At 55.5% G+C, this 16,730-nt stretch overlaps 2 protein-coding genes across 6 annotated transcripts; one reads left to right on the top strand and one right to left on the bottom strand.

Annotated features, from left to right (window-relative positions):
* Positions 1 to 423: 423 nt before the first annotated feature.
* Positions 424 to 3,440, top strand: LOC118903492 (glycine N-methyltransferase). Its single transcript, XM_036868631.1, has 6 exons — positions 424 to 668; positions 1,756 to 1,883; positions 2,334 to 2,450; positions 2,596 to 2,738; positions 2,845 to 2,966; positions 3,059 to 3,440. Exons 1-6 carry the CDS (start codon positions 463 to 465, stop codon positions 3,228 to 3,230), a joined length of 888 nt encoding a protein of 295 aa, XP_036724526.1. The 5' UTR covers positions 424 to 462; the 3' UTR covers positions 3,231 to 3,440.
* Positions 3,441 to 3,536: 96 nt separating this feature from the next.
* PEX6 (peroxisomal biogenesis factor 6) lies at positions 3,537 to 15,189 on the bottom strand. Of its 5 annotated transcripts, XM_036868628.1 has the most exons (18): positions 14,242 to 15,189; positions 12,550 to 12,713; positions 11,992 to 12,075; positions 8,860 to 8,962; positions 8,358 to 8,491; positions 7,592 to 7,703; positions 7,017 to 7,225; positions 6,448 to 6,643; positions 6,174 to 6,250; positions 5,892 to 6,024; positions 5,605 to 5,810; positions 5,433 to 5,494; positions 5,101 to 5,209; positions 4,684 to 4,800; positions 4,483 to 4,560; positions 4,191 to 4,330; positions 3,819 to 3,996; positions 3,537 to 3,655 (listed from the first exon to the last, which is right to left on the bottom strand). In XM_036868628.1, the coding sequence occupies exons 1-17, from the start codon at positions 15,121 to 15,123 to the stop codon at positions 3,860 to 3,862; spliced, it is 2,943 nt and encodes a 980-aa protein (XP_036724523.1). In that variant the 5' UTR covers positions 15,124 to 15,189; the 3' UTR covers positions 3,537 to 3,655; positions 3,819 to 3,859. The 5 variants fall into 5 exon arrangements, 4 of the variants coding, with proteins under 4 accessions (XP_036724523.1, XP_036724522.1, XP_036724525.1 ...); XM_036868627.1 differs by having other exon boundaries at positions 3,559 to 3,996; XM_036868630.1 differs by having other exon boundaries at positions 3,559 to 3,996; positions 6,556 to 6,643.
* Between the last annotated feature and the right edge of the window lie 1,541 nt (positions 15,190 to 16,730).

Genomic DNA, 16,730 nt, shown 5'->3' with positions numbered 1-16,730 from the left:
TGGGCCACCAGGGAAGTCCCTGGACAGTCCTTCTTTAGATACTGGAATACCTTTTTTTCCCCTGCTAGGGAGGGTCCAGCCCTGGGCGCCCATCTCTGTGGACTGAAAGTTTCTTTCCAGCTTGGGGCGGGGGTGGAGCGGGCACTCTCACGTCTCCCCTTTCTCCTGGACCTTCCTGGGCCCTCCTGCGACCTGGGTTAAGTGGGCAGGGGTCTGGGGAGGGTCCTTCCCGCCGAGGGATCGGCCAGAGGGCCGGTTCTTCAGGCGGGCGAGAAGGGCTTGTCCAGGATTGCCAGGCAGCGCCCTCCCCGCGGCCCGGGCAGCCTCGGCCCCGGGCCAGGAGCCCAGCAGGGGCGTGTCCCCGCGCTCACCTGCCATTGGGCAGGTGGGGCAGCCGGCGCTTTGGCAGGGGCCGTATTATAAACGCGGAGCCGGTGGCAGCGGAGCCAGGCACGTCGCAGGATGGTGGACAGCGTGTACCGGACCCGCTCCCTGGGGGTGGCGGCTGAAGGGCTCCCGGACCAGTACGCGGACGGAGAGGCGGCGCGCGTGTGGCAGCTCTACATCGGGGACACCCGCAGCCGCACCGACGAGTACAAGGCCTGGCTGCTCGGGCTGCTGCGCCAGCACGGCTGCCAGCGGGTGCTCGACGTGGCCTGCGGCACTGGGTGAGCCCGGGCAGGGGCCAGGGGACCGGAGTGAGCGGGAGCGGGGAGCGGGTGGCGGGTGGGGACCCGGCTGAGCGGGCGCCGGGGGATCGGAGTGAGTGGGGACCCGGGGCATTGGGGCGACGGAGTCGGCTCGGCCCGGGCAGCTTGATCGCAGGACCACGGCCGGGCACGTCAGGGCAGCCTCCTCCGCCGACCCTGAGCCGGGCGGGGGCGCGACGCCAGGGCCAGGAATGAGTGTTTGCCCAGGCAGAACAGGCAGGGCGAGGCCAACGATGACAGGACGGGGCCCAGGAGACCCAGGGTGAGAGCGAGGGTGTGGGCACATCGGGTGGGGAAGGCGGGTTCCGGAGGGCGGCGCAAGGGCCAGGCTTTGGGGCCACACCGACGTAAGCTCTGCTCGGGCTCCAGCGCGGCAGCGTTAACACTTGTTCGACATGTGCCTCGGCCAAAGTACTGTGCCAGGTGCTTTTGATACATCAGTTTTTAAAATCCTCACAAAACCCCATGAGGTAAGAAGTGATATCCATTTACAGCTGTAGAAATTTGGCCTCAGAGAGGTAAAGGTGGAGAGAAGATGCGGACCCAGGTTGTTTAGGGTTTGGCCTGTGCTCTGAACCACCATGCTGGGAGTTCCCTGGTGGCCTAGTGGTTAGGATTTTGCACTTTCACTGCCGAGGGCCCGGGGTTCAACCCCTGCTGGGGGAACTAAGATCTCACAAGCCTCGTGGTGCGGCCAAAAACAAAAACAAAAAAATCATGCTATACTACCTCCTGTGTTCAAGTTACTTAACTTCCAGGAGCCTCAGTTTGCCCCATCTCTCAAATGGGGATAACACCATCTACCTTACTGGATTGCCATGAGGATTAATGCACATTTGTAGAATACCTGACTCGGTGCTAAAACAAAAAAGAAAAGTTGCTACTAGTTTCTCAGAAACAGATTTGCCAGGTCAATTGAGCTCAGTGGAGAGAGGCTGGGGACAGGATATAGAGGAGACAGAAGTGTCCAGCACAGGGTCTCCTCCCTGCCTTCCCAGGCCCCCCTGACTGCCCCTCTCTGCCTGTCATCCCTGGTCCTGCCCAGGGTGGACTCCATCATGCTGGTGGAAGAGGGCTTCAATGTGACAAGCGTGGATGCCAGTGACAAGATGCTGAAGTATGCACTTAAAGAGCGCTGGAACCGGCGGCACGAGCCTGCCTTTGACAAGTGGGGTACGTGGGTCCAGCCAGGTGCCCTCAGCCCAGCCACCAAGGACACGGTTCTCTCTGCCCTGGGCTCCTTTAGCTCCTGTGGTGGGGTGTTTTGTTTTCCTCAAGGGAGACAGTAAAACCACTGTCATTTCCCTGAAAAGGGAGGCTTAGGCACCAGAATGAGGTATTGAGTATGAGGGGCTAGTTTTAATTATGTTTATAGTGTCTTGTCTTTCCCCCAGATAAAAACCCATAAGCACAGAGCCTTCCTTCCCAACCATGGCTTCCTCCTCCCTGGGCCCCTCTTCCCCTTCACCCTCCATGTCCATAATGATCCCCTCCCCCTGACTGGATGGGGAGTCCCTGTGTGTGTCTTGAAGGGGAAACTGAGGCAGGACTCCACTTGGTGGAGGTGGGTACTGCTGGTACCACGGTGCCACCCTGATCCCTCTTCCCCTTCCCGGCCCTCAGTCATTGAAGAAGCCAACTGGATGACTCTGGACAAAGATGTGCCTCAGCCACCAGGGGGTGGCTTCGATGCCGTCATATGCCTTGGAAACAGTTTTGCCCACTTGCCAGACTGCAAAGGTGAGAGAGGATGTGGCCTTGGGCATGGACACTGCTTTGAACTATATCCTTTCCAGGCCCCTGGGGAGGAGAAAGATGGGAGGGAGACTGGTGCTGGGGTCCCTGAGCAGACACAGCCTCTCTGTCCCTGGCCGGTGGAGTTCAGGGGACCAGAGCGAGCACCGGCTGGCCCTGAAGAACATCGCGAGCATGGTGAGGTCAGGGGGCGTGCTGATCATCGATCATCGCAACTACGACCACATCCTCAGCACAGGCTGCGCGCCCCCAGGAAAGAACATCTACTATAAGGTGGGGCCCCTGGGGGAGGGGGCGCCCAGAGAGGGAGGTGTGGTACTGGGGTCCAGGTCCCATGGGTAGTTGCAGAGGCTAACGCAGCTGGCGCCACCACCTGCAGAGTGACCTGACCAAGGACATCACAACGTCAGTGCTGACGGTGAACAACAAGGCCCACATGGTGACCCTGGATTACACGGTGCAGGTGCCAGGGACTGGCCAGAGAGGTTCTCCTGACTTGAGGTACCCACTTGGCAAGGCAGGGGGGGTGGGGGGGGCGGGGTGAGGGTGCTGAGACCACCAGTCCTCACGGTTGGTCGGGGGCTCTGTTGCAGTAAGTTCCGGCTCTCCTACTACCCTCACTGTCTGGCATCCTTTACGGAGTTGCTTCAAACAGCCTTCGGGGGCAAGTGCCAGCACAGCGTCCTGGGTGACTTCAAGCCTTACAAGATGGGCCAGGCCTACATTCCCTGCTATTTCATCCACGTGCTCAAGAAGACGGACTGAACAAGCCCTCAGCTCCCACAGCCCTCTGCCCAGGCACTGCCAGGCTGTGTCTGGGGAGCAGGGGACCAGTAGCCCCACACCAAGCCCAGCCCTCTCCAGTGCAGATCTTGGGGGTATGGGGAGGGGCAGACTGCAGCTGGGGGGCAGGGATTTGGGTTCAGGCAGATGGAAGGCTGAACAATATAGTTTATGCCTTTCTCAGGTCCTGTATACCTTGTGTTTGTACCAGAAGGATCAGGCTCCTGCGGTGCCCACCCTGCCCTCCCCTGAGTTTACTCCGCCACCGGCTTGCTCTTCTCCACGCCAACCTTTTAGACCACAACACCAGCAGGGGGCGGCATACGCTTTATTTTCAGCCACAGATGGGGCTCCCTCAGGACCTGATCCTTCCTCCTGAGCAGAGGGGCCTTAGTCTTGGAGCTGGCCTGGGGGGCGGACAGGTGGGAAGAGGATGCCTCCTGAGCTCTCTCGGGGCTCCTGATGCCACTCGGCACCCAAGGGAGTGCCTGGAGGTAGGCAGCGTTCAGGTGGGTCGGTGGCACTGGCCTGAGAAAGAGCCTTTGCTCTCTCAGGTCTCTGTGGAGATACCTTTAGCCCCTGCGGGCAGGGTCCCAGGCTGCAGGAGGCTCCTAGCAGGCAGCAAACTTGCGCTGGATGCTCTTGTACCGGAGCAGCTCGTGCTCGCTGACCGAGGGCTGTAGCCGGGCCGCAGCCTGCAGCAGGTCCTCCATGGTGAGCAGCAGTGCCGAGCTCCCGGGCTCCAGGCCTGGGGGTGACAAGGGGAGGTGAGGCCAGCTGGGGCACAGAGGCTGTGGTCTCTGCCCAAGCAGGGGAGCACCCTGGTAGGCACCTTCTTGCCCAGAGTCCCCCAGTGGTCAACAGTCCCTCCTCTGAAATCCAGAACCAGGCCTGGTGCCCACTAGGTCCTTGGCTGACCTCTGGGGCTGGTGAGTGGCTCACCTTCCTCCAGGTCCCGAACCCTGCGTTTGAGGGCAGCTGTCATGGCATCGGAGCATAGGGAGTAGAGGTCTGCGCCCGTCAGCTGGGGTGGGCAGTGGTCCAGCACGTCCACCAGGCTCACAGAGGGCTCGAGCCTGAATCTGTTGTGGGGACACAGGAAAGAAAGAGACTTACCTGGCATCCCCTACTCTGTCAGAAGGCATCCCTGACCAGCTTATTGTGCACTCTGCACTTATCCCCTAACCATCCCAAGGCCCAAGCCCTGTGGGGGTCTCCCTCTAACAGGGCATACTTGCGCGTGATGGCGCTCAGAACACGCAGCTGGGAGGCGCGGTCCTCGCTCACTCCCACAAACACCAGCTTGTCAAACCTTTAGGGAGACAGGTGGGCGTGAGTGCCAGGGTGCCTGGCATGAGGGTGGAGAGGCACCGGATGGGGGTCAAGGGACAGGCCCAAATGGGCCTGGCGGAGGTGAAAGGTACGGGGTGCACACCTGCCGGGCCTCAGAAGGGCAGGGTCCAGGAGGTCTGGTCTGTTGGTGGCTCCAATCACAAACACATCCTGAGTGCTGTGAAGCCCATCCAGCTCGGCCAGGAGCTGAGACACCACCCTGTAAAGGAGGAAGTGAAGGTGAGAGAGTGCTGGGGGCATCCTCAGCCTCTGCCCTGCTTGTGGTGCTCCTTGCAGGCTGTCTCCACAGGGCCCCCTGCCCGGTTGTGCCCTGTGTACTCCTCCACACAGGCCCCCATCTCCTCAATGCCCCACACCCAATTCCACGGCCCCTTTTAGCTTCCGTTATACTATCGCAGAACCAGAAGGGCAGGAACTCTTTGGGCTCCAAAGACTAGTGCAACCTGTCTCACACCCCTCTGTCCTGGACCCCAGACTCCATTCTGGCTCAGAACCCCACCTGTCCATCACACCTCCAGAGTCTCCACTTCGCCCCCGGCTTGGGGCCAAGGAGTCCAGTTCATCAAAGAAGATGATGCATGGAGCTGCGGCCCTGGCCCTGGCAAACACTTAGGAGAGAGAAGGGCCCACAGGACGGGGAAGCCCAGGGGGATTTGAAGTCAGGAGACGGGGAGGGAAAACCATGTTGACAATTCATCACTAGCACTTCAGGTAAGAGGCCCCACCCAGCAGGAACCTGACCTGGGGAGAGGAAGACTAGCAGTGACCGCGAGCAGCCTGAGGGTAGGGGCGGCTCAGGGGCCAGAAGCCCTGCCCCCACCCCCCACTCACCTTCCCGTACATTCTCCTCGCTTTGGCCCACGTACATGTTGATCAGCTCAGGCCCCTTCACGCTGAGGGAGGGGATGGGAGAGGGTGAGACTCCTCAGACGCAGAAACACACAACACACCTCCTGCCGCTGCCCCCAATCCACCCGCCCTCCCTGCCAGGCCCCCTCGCCACCTGAGGAAGGTAAGGCTGCACTCGGTGGCTACTGCCTTGGCCAGGAGGGTCTTGCCCGTGCCAGGGGGCCCGTGGAGCAGAAGGCCGGAGCGCCTCAGGCCCAGGCTCAGCAGCTCAGGGTGCTCTAGAGGGAGCTGAATAGTCTCCAGAATCTCCTTCTTCACCTCCTGCAGCCCACCCACATCGTGCCAGGACACCAGGGGGATCTAGGAGATGGAAAGGGCACAGTTGGGCACGTGCTGGTGGAGGGAGCTCCGGTCCCACCTCCAAGGACCTGGAGTGTCTACCTTGGGGGCTCCGACGGCCTGGGAGTGAGCTGACTGCAGCTGCTCCAGCGCCTGCCCGAAGTCCTCAGCCAGGAGAGGAAAGCCAGCAGCACACAGCTCCCCCTCATCCTCCTCACTCAAGCCACCTGCCCAGCTGCAAAGGAAAATCCAGGGAGGCCTCTGGAGGACCTAACCTGAGGCCTCCTCCCCATCAGGGCCCTCACCCTCCTCCCTTCCTCACCAGCCCCTACCCACCCATACCGCCTCTTGCCACCTTGCCCCTCCTGTGCCCAATTTCTTTACCCCGAGTTCTTGATCCTGGTGCAGGCTGCCCGGCTGCTGTGGGTCAAAAGGGCATAGAGATCCCCTACCACAAAGCCCTGGGGAACCACAGGAGAGGACACGTGAGCAGGGCACAGTAGGCAGGAACCCTTGCGGGGCTGGACCCCTGGCTGGAGCAGAGGCCCATCACTGATGCCTTGGGTTTTCTACCCTCACTTGCACACTTGCATGGCAGCAGGACTGAGTCCCCCCGGCAAAGAGTGCAGGGCGGCCCGTATCCTGCCTGGGTACTCACTGCACACCGCCGTGCCAGCTGCGCCAGGTTCACCTCTTGGCCCAGCGGGAGGTGGGCAGTGAGGGCCCGCAGGATGCTGAGCCGCTGCCCCTCTGACAGCACAGGTACCTCCAGCTCGTGAGTAAATGCTGTCTGCACATCCACAGGCAGGTCCTGGGCCCGGCTTGTGGTGGCCACGACCATCAGGGGAGGGCAGCTGCAGACAGGGAGTGGGCAGCACTCAGGGCAAGAAGGTGGCCGGCAGCCCCTGAGCACTGCCTCGTCCTGAGGCTGGTGCAGGAGGGCAGGGAGGAGGGTAGGGCTGGGATGGGACAGGGAGATGGGCGCCCCAAAGTCTCCTGGATGGGGCATCCCCCCGACACAGGGCGCTCAGTGAGGGCAGAGGCTGTGCTTTAGTGTCCCCCAAGAAATACCAGGGACTGCATCCTCCTCCCTCTGGGTAACCCCGTGCCCCTCAGCTCAGGGCTGCCTGGAGAGCAGCCAGATGGGTGGCAGACGTCTAAGAAGCCACTGAGGGGGTGGGGAAGAGAGGGCTGGACCCCCCTTCCAGGCCCAGCGCTGGATGATACCTGGTGAGGGGGTCTTCATCCAGGAGGAGGCGACGCAGTGTGGCCACCACACGGGCGTCCTCGCCTAGCCCATCACGGTCCCGGCCCAGCAGGTCCACGGCTGTCAGCAACAGAACCACAGGCCGGCAGCGCCCGGCCCGCGAGAAAGTGGCCTGCAGTTTTGTCTCCACAGCCCCGCTACTGTCTGCACAGAGGCTGGAGCAGGGCACCTGGGGAGGGGGTCCCGATGGGCCTGTGAGCAAGGGGGCAGGGGTGACTGGGGCAGAAGAATGGGGGGAGGAGCCACAAGAAGGTACAGGCCATCTCTTTTTGGAGGGCAGGGATGGGGGAGGAAGGTAACACTGGCCGAGCCCTAACACTTCTTTACCCTAACCTCATTTCCTGGACTGTCCACCAAAACCTTGGCGCATCCTCCTTCTTGAAAGCATCTCTCAGTAGCTCAGCATCATGGGACTCTGCCTGACCCACTGGCCCACTAGGCTGAGGTGGCGGGGTCAGGCTTGTAGCCAGGGGGAGAGGGAGAATCCGGGCTGGGGAGGAGACGTGGTTGGGATCTACTCTCCAGGGACCCTCACCTTCAGGAAGTGGAGCCCGAGGCAGTTGCAGGCGGCAGCAACTGCAGTGGTCTTCCCACTGCCCGGGGGGCCCCGTAGAAGGACACTGCCTGTTCCTGTCAGCAGGGCACCCCTGCAACCAGAGAAGAGACGTTTGTTTCCTCCACTCTGCCCAAATGTGAGAGTCCCCAGTGACACAGGGCCCCTTGGATCCAGAAAGCAGACACCGTCCTTGAAGCAAACCCCCTCCCCAACCCCCGGGGCTGTCGCCACAGGGTGAGGCCATATTTCCCACACCACCTTGGTACCCTGGCAGGGGCATGGAGCATATCCAGCAGCTGAGACTAATTCTCTTTTTGTCATCAAGAAAGCCTTGGCTATTCTGTCTGGTTTGGATTGTACTAGGCGGAATTAGGGAGGCGTGTAATTAGGGAGGCGTGTGTGGCTACACTTAGGCCAGTGGTATGAGGACCTGTGTCTTTCAGGTACAGGATGGTGAAGGTCAGGATGGCTAGTGGGCTCCCCAAGGGGAATGGCAGTCTCAGAGACAGTTGTCCCCGGTGGAGATTCTTCCTCCATAGCTGACATTGGAGGACAGTGGTTATCCCAGGAAAGGAGCCTGGGAATTTGCTTACAGAAAGGACATGGGCTAGTGGCCTGGGCCTAACAGTTGGAGGGAGGACCACCTAATTCCACTCTGAACAGGGCATTAGGAACTACTTGTCTGGCCTGCCGCTCCTCCAGGGTTGTTCTGAGCAGGCTTTTCTCACACCGAGGCCTCACTCACCCTGGCTGGAGGCGAGGCTTCAGGGCAGCACAGAGCTCGGTCACCAAGCCCTCCAGGCCTGGAGGAGACAAGTTGCTCCAGGGAGTGGATTCACCTGAAGGGAGCCTTGGAACAAGGCTCAGGGTAGAACCCACCTGTGAAAGGTGGGAGGAAGCTTTAGTTTCTAGAAGTTTTTTTTTTTTTTTTAATTTATTTTATGGTTAATTTACAATGTTGTGTTAATTTCTACTGTACAGCAAAGTGATTCAGTTATATAAACATACACATTATTTTTCATATTCTTTTCCATTATGGTTTATCCCAGGATACTGAATATAGTTCCCTATGCTATATAGTAGGACTTTGTTGTTTATCCATTCTATATATAAGTTTGCATCTGCTAATCCCAAACTCCCAGTCCGTTCCTCCCCCACCCTCCTTCCCCCTTGGCAACCACAAGTCTGTTCTCTAGAAGTTCTTTCTGCTCCTTTCCCCAGGTCTACCCCCACCGCTAGGGCCTCACCAAGTACAAGGAGGTGTGGGTGGTGTCAGCTACGTAGGCCCTGGTTGGCCCATCCGGAGCTTCCCCAACTGTTTTCTTCACTTTAAAAAACATCTCCCGCCACCTGCAGGAAAGAGGCCCAATGAACCCCAGACCCAGAGCCCACACACACCCCTCCCCAAGGGCAAGGTGGCTGTCTCAGTCAGAGGTCCACTGCAGGGGCAAACTCAAGAGCAGCACAAATAAATGTCCCTAGACATGGCGGAGGTGGGGAGGAAGGGGGGGACGTGGAGGAAAAGGAAAGCAGATGGTCTTTCTTATCTCCCTGACTGGATCGTATGCACTTTGAGAGCAGGAACCGTGCTTGTCCTCCGCATCCCTCATGACAACATCACCTGAGGGTGTGTCTCTTCAGGTAAATGGCCTGCCCACCCACTCCAATGGGAGAAGCCACCCCTGCACCAAGCAGTGACCATCTGACTGTTTTCACTGGCTTCAGAACACAGTCTCTCCCTCAAATACGTACCCACCAAAGCCACCCAAAACCTCAGAAGAAAGAGTCCCTTGGCTCTTATTCAAGCATCCACAAAATCTAATTGCAGGCAGATTCCTTCATAATGACATTTAATGATTAATGATTCTCTATTTTGGCTGCACATTAGAATTATCTGTGAAACTTAAAAAAAAAAATCAACATCTCTCAAATATTGTATGATTCCATTTAGGAGATTAGTGGCTGCCAGGAGCTGAGGGAAGGAGGGAACAGGGAGTGACTGCTAATGGGGAGGGGTTTCTTTCTGGGGTGATGAACATGTTCTGGAATTAGTGATGTTGATGGCACAACCTTGAGAATATACTAAAAGCCACCGAACTGTACACTTTAAAAGCATGAATTTTATGGTATGTGAATTATATCTCAATTTAAAAATTAACATTTTCCTTCCTTTGGAAAAAAATAAAGACTGCACAGGTCCCAGCCTCACCCTGCTGCTCCAATAGGTCTGGGGTGGGACTCACGCATTTGTATTTTTCGAAAGCTCCCAGCTATAACCAGGGCTGTGCAGTCACTGGCTAGTGTCAGAGTGAGTTAGGGTTACTCAGCCTACTAAGGGGGTGGGTAGCAGATAGCAGTCACTAGTCCAGTTTTCCAGATAAAGAAATGAACTACTCCCATCTTTAATCCTCAGGCAGCAGAGCAATGACAGAACCTGGGCCTCTTTAAGGTCCAATCAGGGTGCAGATTCCTTTGCTCAGTGTCGCACAGTCACAAAACTGCTCCCTCTGGCAGCAGAGGAGGGTGGGGGTGGGAATGCTTTCAGGTGGAGGGGGAAGCATACCAGGTTAGTATTATGAAACTCTTGTAACTATAACCATAGGCAGTGATTGTGGTAAAAACTAGAACATAAGGAAAACTGTCCTACTGTTATTATAAATAAATGATGGAAATAAATAAATAAATAAATGATGGGTGGGTCCATAACCTAGACTCTCAATCAAGCTGAACATCCTGAGTCAGAGTGCATATGGCAGGCAGCGGAATCCAAGGAGGAACAGCACTGGGGAGGGGACGGGGGAGGGAGACATGCTCACCCCCCTTCCACGGAGAGTGGAGGGACCATCTCAGTGAGTACACAGGCCAGACCTCTGGAACATATCTGGACACTGCTGGGGAACACCAGGTTGCGTTCCCGAGAGCCAGACGGGAAACAGTGGAGCTGGAACCCATAGGCCTGGTGTGGGAAAGCGGAACGCTGGGGAGTCTGAAGGGGCTATAGTGGACTTCCTTGCCAGGGATCACAGAAGCCTCCCTGCAGGGCTTCCCTTACCAAGTCCAAGAAGTGGGGCTAAAGCACTCACCTCTGTCCTTGGACCCACCTGTCCACCCCAACCCTGCTTTCCAGGACCTGCTCAGGGGGGAAGAACCGTGTGCTCAGCACCCAGAGGAGGAAGACAGGTCTCCAGGGGGCTGGAACGGCAGAGGTCCAGGAACAGGACGGCCTAGTGCCTGTTTTCCTTTCAAAGTACAAAGGGTGGGCATTCTGCAGTTTTCCTACAGAAAGCTAGCTCACAGACATTTGCTATATTTAAGATGGGATACAGAGGAGGAAGTGACGGATAGCAGCCTGGCATTCTCCACCAGGCCCCAGTTGCAGATTTGAACTGGGAAAGCTCAAAGAGGTGTCCTGCAGCGCCAAGTGGGATTACATGGGGCACTACCAGCCCCTTCCTCTGGGTACCATAGCCCTGAGACTGGGGAGACAGAGTGCTGGCCAGAGCCCAGCTCTGAATACTGACCAAGGATGAATCAGGCGCTCCAGACAAGGCGTCCCTCTCTTGGCAGAGGGCCCAGGCTGACTTGGCCCGGGACCTTGGGCACTATGGCTCTTATGCCCAAGTTCCTGCAGGCAGGTCCCACCACCTCAATGACATTTCCTGGAAGGTTGGGTTAGTGTGCCTACCAGCTGTCTTCTCCTTCTAGTAAATCTCTACAGGAAATCAGTCCTGGGGTGTGGAGCTACACATTCTTCCCCCTTCACATAAGGCCAAGTGGTCTCTGAATTCTTCGCCTCACCATTTTACATGCAACCTCTGTAGTCAGAGTCAACAGGAGGAGGAGAAAGGTTGGACTCCTTGTTTTGCGTCCCTAGCTCAGTTATGCTCTATTTCTCATTCTGTTGAGGATAAGGAAAGAGGGAAGGCCTCCCAAGGAGAGCAGAAATCCCTCCCTCCCCTGCTTTGGGAGACAGGATTGAAAGCAGCATGTGCACATTCCATCCATTAGGGTAGAAATCAGGGCCTGGGTCTCCTCCTGCTGAGTGTATGGGAGGTGTGGCCTAAACAACACTGGTTAAGAATGGAAAGCAAGGAATCCCACCTTGGTCTAGGCCATGAAACTGTTCTAAATGCTTTACTTTATCTAGGACCACCAATCGATTTGAGGATAAACACCCCCAAAAGCTAGTAGGCTGTGGTTCTTAATTCTTTTTTCAGTCACACGCCTATTTGAGAACCTGAAGAAGGTATGTGCCTTCTGTCCAGAAATATGTGTGACAACAACAAAATGTTCTTATGCACAAAATTATTCCATTCAACTTGAGGACTCCTGCACCCAGGTTAAGAATCCCAGCTGTAGGAAAGGAGGCAGCTGCGTACCTGGGCAGTTTCTCTGGGCTTCCTTCCAGGATCTCTACTTGCCCGACTGTTGGCACACACAGAACATCCCCTTCCTGGACTGCCCTGTAACACAGCAGTGGCCCTGGTCAGCTCACGATGGGAGTCAACAGCATGGGCCTGACACATGCCCGCACAGCCAACCCCAACATGCAGACTATTTCTTAGGGGCCTACTGCCCAGCCAGAGATCCCAAGCAGTTGTACAGAGAACAAGTCTGACCTAGAAAGAGCTGCAGGAAATGGCAGAGAGGCTAGAGAGGGGATCAGAGACCAGAGAAGGGCAAAGCAGGATCCCGGCTGCTTTGGGGTCCTCCCAAATCAAAGTGGTTTCTCAGTTTAGGAGGTCTGGATTCACCTCCTGGTCCAGATTACTCTTCTGTTGTCCGCCTGACACAGCAAGAGGCTTCTAGCCACAATATTGCCTTAAACTGTGGCTTTTTAAAATCAGATGCTCTGTGGTACCTGAATCTAAGGCATGGGATAGGAGGAGAGCAATGAGGATAAGGTTCTATCCTCCTGAAAGGGGGACGCAGCTAACCTGGGTGTCTGAAAGTGCCGGTAAAGAACATGGTCATAAGTTCCATTAGTGCTGTAGTGAGGAGAGGACACAATTTCGATGTGTAACTCTTTGGCAAACGGAGGCCCAGGCAGCACTGAGCAGCTTCCTTTGTCTTCAGGGGTGCTGGAGCCCTCCAAGTATCTCTATTAGAGAAATAACCACCACCTTATAACCTTCTCCCAAGGAGTCAGGCTCTACCCAATCCCTTAGCAATTAATATTTCTGCTTCCATCCTTTATCCTTCCCATAACCATAAGGCTTGTGGGAGAGGAGACCTAAGGTAGCAGAGCTGAATACCTATATCTTCCTGAGAAAACAGAAACCTCTCCTTCTAATGGGCACCAGGAAGAGATTTCTGACTCTGACTTTTCTGAGTCTCCCTCCAAAAAGTTCACCAGGAAAGACAACCATTCTGTAATACCTTTATACTGGCCCAGAGCCAGTGAAATAGTAAAGACATTTAATGCCCACAAGTCATTTGAGTGACACCAGGCAGCCACTGGGAATATGAATTGGACATTAGTGGGGACACTCTGAATTCAGGCTGTAGTTAAAGGATGTGATCACAATGAAGCTGAAAGGGCTGCATTAGCTGAATGAGCTCCAGTCTGAGTACTCCAGTATTTTTCCTCCATTCAGAAGGAAATCCACATCTGACTCCCATTCGTGCATATCTTATATCTCTTCTTGACATCCCATAGCACTAACTGGCTATGCCAGCATTACCTAATATAACTTTCTACAGTGATAGAAATGTTCTATATTAACATGTGGCTGTTGAACACTCAACATATGACTAAAGCAATCAACGAACTGAATTTTTTACTTCATTTACTTTCAGTTGATTTAAAGTGCCACCAAGGGGCTAGTGGGTCCCATACTGGACAGCGCAGGCCTAAACCATACATCCAGGTGCTTAATTAAACAGTAGACTATATTTGTACCCCCAAAATAATTACCTTCTTGAAGTAAGCTTCTTAAAGGCAGAAACCAAAAACTCCTCCTGGATATATTTAATAAAATATTAAACTTAAACACCAAGCACTAAAGATAATAAAGAGCCCTTCCCTTCAAGGAATTTACAATGTACAACTGAGGATTAGACAGATTACATGATCATAACAAAACAATAAAATAAATGCTCTCTGAAAAGTACAATACGAAATGCTATAGTAAGAAGAAGTAATGTTAAATTTGTGGTGGTGAGATTATATAAGGCTTTGAGAAGATAGTGCCACCTTTAGATGGGCCTTCAAGGAAAGGATGGTAGGATTTTAACCGAGGAGGCTAAAAGAATAGGAAGGAACTTGAAGTCAAGGATAGCATGAGCAAAAGCTGGAGGTATCATCCTCCATACTACCCAGTACAATACTGGATACACTGCAGCAATTCAACAAACAACTGATTAGATTTAGTAGATTAATATATACATGTGGTAATTTGACCATAATTTTCACCTTTCACCCAAATCGTGAAAGCCCTTCCCATGCACCACCAACATGTTTTAATTGTAGAGAATGGTTAAACAAGGCTAAGAGGCATGAAGTGAGAAGTCCAAGATCTAAGGAGTAAGGAACCTAAATTCTACAGCTCTGATCTTCCAATTCAGTTAAGACAAAGGAGAGGGGATAAAGATGAGGAAGCATTCCTGACCTCAGTCTGGTATCCTACCTGAATTTTAAGCTCTCCCACCTCCAGGGGATCACAGCCGAGATTAAAAGCCAGAGTAGCAGGCACGAGGGCCAGTCCATCAGCGAGGGGCTCTCCCAGCTGCCCAGAGCTGGGTCCCAGCCTTTCACAGAGGTCCCAGCGAGGCTCTAGGACCTGCACCGTGGCCAAGTGTGGCTGGGAAGTGTTCGATGACTCTCCAGTCCGGGTCACCCACACCCATTCGCCCTGGAAGAGGCTGAGGTTACGGAGACAGCTCCGGCTCACCCCCAGTGCATCTCCAGTCCCTCCCAGAACTCCCCGGAGTCGCCGGACTGTGCCAGAGGCCGCGAAGGAGGACACCACCGGCGGGGGTGGGGGCCGGCTGCTGTCCTCAGTCTCCGGACCCAGTTTGGCCCGCCCACGGAGCTCAGTCACAGCTAGTCGCGTCCCTGGGCCCAGTAGCCCTTGTAACGCAGGCCGCGTCTCCAGCACCCGCGGTCCGGGTACTGGCAGGGTCTCTCCGCGCCTCACCAGCAACGGCCCGACTCTCGGTCCGAGCCCGGGCCCAGACGAGGTGCCGAGCAGCGCCCAGCCCAGCGCCGGGGGCCGCCGCACCGGCCGCGCCCGCACCCATGCCCCGGAGCCCAGGGCCAGGAGCCGCAGCAGCGCGCGGCTAACCAGCAGCTGCGGAGGCCCCGGCCCCTGCTCTTCGGTGCCCGCGCCCGGTCCCTCCAGGGCGGCCACTAGCAGCGCCGGCCCTGCCGGGCTCTCCCCAGCAGGCCGCAGCGCCAGCACCAGGCCCAGCCCCGCCGCAGGCCACGGGCCCCCGGGCGGCAGCAGCACCGCCAACGGGGGTGTCTCCGTCGGGAAGGGCTCCAGGACCCGCAAGACTGCCAGGGCCATGGTGACAGGAAACCAACAAGCACAGAGCACAGCGAAGGAAGGCGCCTTCCGGAGCCGGAGAGCCAGACGTCCAGACGGCTCACACGCCGCTTCCGCTTCCGTCAGGGGAGGTGCGAGGGAAGTGGGCGGGGCGTCGGGTGCAGGAGCTTGCTCCAGGAGGGCGAGCTGCGCCTTGGATCGATCCGGGTGGTGCCTCGGTGGCAGGAACACAGTCACTGTGGTCGGATAGTCTACGCAAGCACCACTTGAGAAGTGTTTACAGGGATTTACCTTCCGCGCCTGCTTGGGGAGTAACATCCTGTCAATTACCCTTCCCATAGCATGTACTTAACAGTTTATTGAATGATCAATGAATGGTCATTGTGTTCTGCACCAAACTCGGCCCACTACTGGGAGCTGTGGGTGGAGTGTTTAGGAAGGAGTCCACTCTGTGAAACTGTAGGCACTGAGGTTTGAGGGTTGTGGGGAAGGTTGCAGGAGGGAGTGGTAGGATTATAAAACTGTCTCAGACGGGCTTATGGGGATATGTAGTGGCTGCTGGCTGAATTACTACATGTGATTCATGTAGCGCTGGAGTGCTTGGTGCTGCCACACCTGTTCCAACACATCCTATACAAAACCCACGTTCCATTGTTTTTTGTCCTGTTTATTGTCCTGTTCGTTCTAGTCCCACCAAGCTTGAAGCAACGACAAAGTAGCCTCACTTTCTCATCTCTCCGAAACCAGATGCTCTCCCCCCCACCAATCCTTGCAGACTGGAGATCCATTCCTACTTTCACCCTACAGAGGAGTGGGCAGCAGAGCAGACAGAAGAGAGAGGTTCAAGGCTTCAGTCATGAGTACCAAACCAACAGCTTGCTTCCCATGTGCTGTTACTTAGAGTTCATCCTTGTCTCCACCCCCACTGCTGTGCATAAAACACTTGGACGCTGGCTTGCCACACTTCCAGTTATTAACAATATTCTTGCATTTAGAATCAATGGATTGGGGAATTCTCTGGTGGTTCAGTGGTTAGGACTCCATGCTTCCACTGCAGGGGGCACAGGTTTGATCCCTGGTTGGGGAACTAAGATCCCACATGCCATGCGGTGTGGCCAAAAAGAAAAAAAGAAAAAAGAAAAAAAAAAAAGAATCAGTGAATTGGTTGGTGGCAATTTCCTCTTTCTGGACCTTACATTCTCTTCCTTGCATTCCCTGCCTAACTTTCTCCTTTCCTTCATCTTGAGGCAGTCTTCTACTTTGTACATTCTACATTCCTGAAAATCTGAGCGGTGACTATTAGATTTACATGTTATAAGGTATTTTTTTTTTGATGTGGACCATTGTTTTTAAATTAATTAATTTATTTATTTATGTTTGGCTGCGTTGGGTCTTCATTGCTGTGTGCAGGCTTTCTCTAGCTGTGGCCAGCGGGGGCTACTCTTCGTCGCGGTGTGCGGGCTTCTCATTGTGGTGGCTTCTCTTGCTGCAGAGCATGGGCTCTAGGCATGCGGGCTTCAGTAGTTGTGGCTCACAGGTTCTAGAGCGTGGGCTCAGTAGTTGTGGCGCATGGGCTTAGTTGCTCCGCAGCATGTGGGATCTTCCTGGACCAGGGCTTGAACCCATGT

Source organism: Balaenoptera musculus, chromosome 11, assembly GCF_009873245.2.
Source record: "Balaenoptera musculus isolate JJ_BM4_2016_0621 chromosome 11, mBalMus1.pri.v3, whole genome shotgun sequence".
Classification (NCBI taxonomy): Eukaryota; Metazoa; Chordata; class Mammalia; order Artiodactyla; family Balaenopteridae; genus Balaenoptera; species Balaenoptera musculus.
Note: the sequence above shows the minus strand (reverse complement) of the source record. Positions and strands in the feature narration are given on the sequence as shown.

Bases quoted from the DNA above. Each gene is read 5' to 3' on its own strand.
- PEX6 (XM_036868628.1), bottom strand. From the start codon at position 15,123: ATGGCCCTGGCAGTCTTGCGGGTCCTGGAGCCCTTCCCGACGGAGACA. The intron at 7,226-7,591 runs GTGAGGGTCCCT...CCCCCTCCCCAG, and splicing joins TCGGGCTCCACTTCCTGAAG to GTGCCCTGCTCCAGCCTCTG. The intron at 4,331-4,482 runs GTATGCCCTGTT...TCCCCACAACAG, and splicing joins CTGAGCGCCATCACGCGCAA to ATTCAGGCTCGAGCCCTCTG.
- LOC118903492 (XM_036868631.1), top strand. From the start codon at position 463: ATGGTGGACAGCGTGTACCGGACCCGCTCCCTGGGGGTGGCGGCTGAA. The intron at 2,451-2,595 runs GTGAGAGAGGAT...GGTGGAGTTCAG, and splicing joins CCACTTGCCAGACTGCAAAG to GGGACCAGAGCGAGCACCGG. The intron at 2,739-2,844 runs GTGGGGCCCCTG...CACCACCTGCAG, and splicing joins GAAAGAACATCTACTATAAG to AGTGACCTGACCAAGGACAT.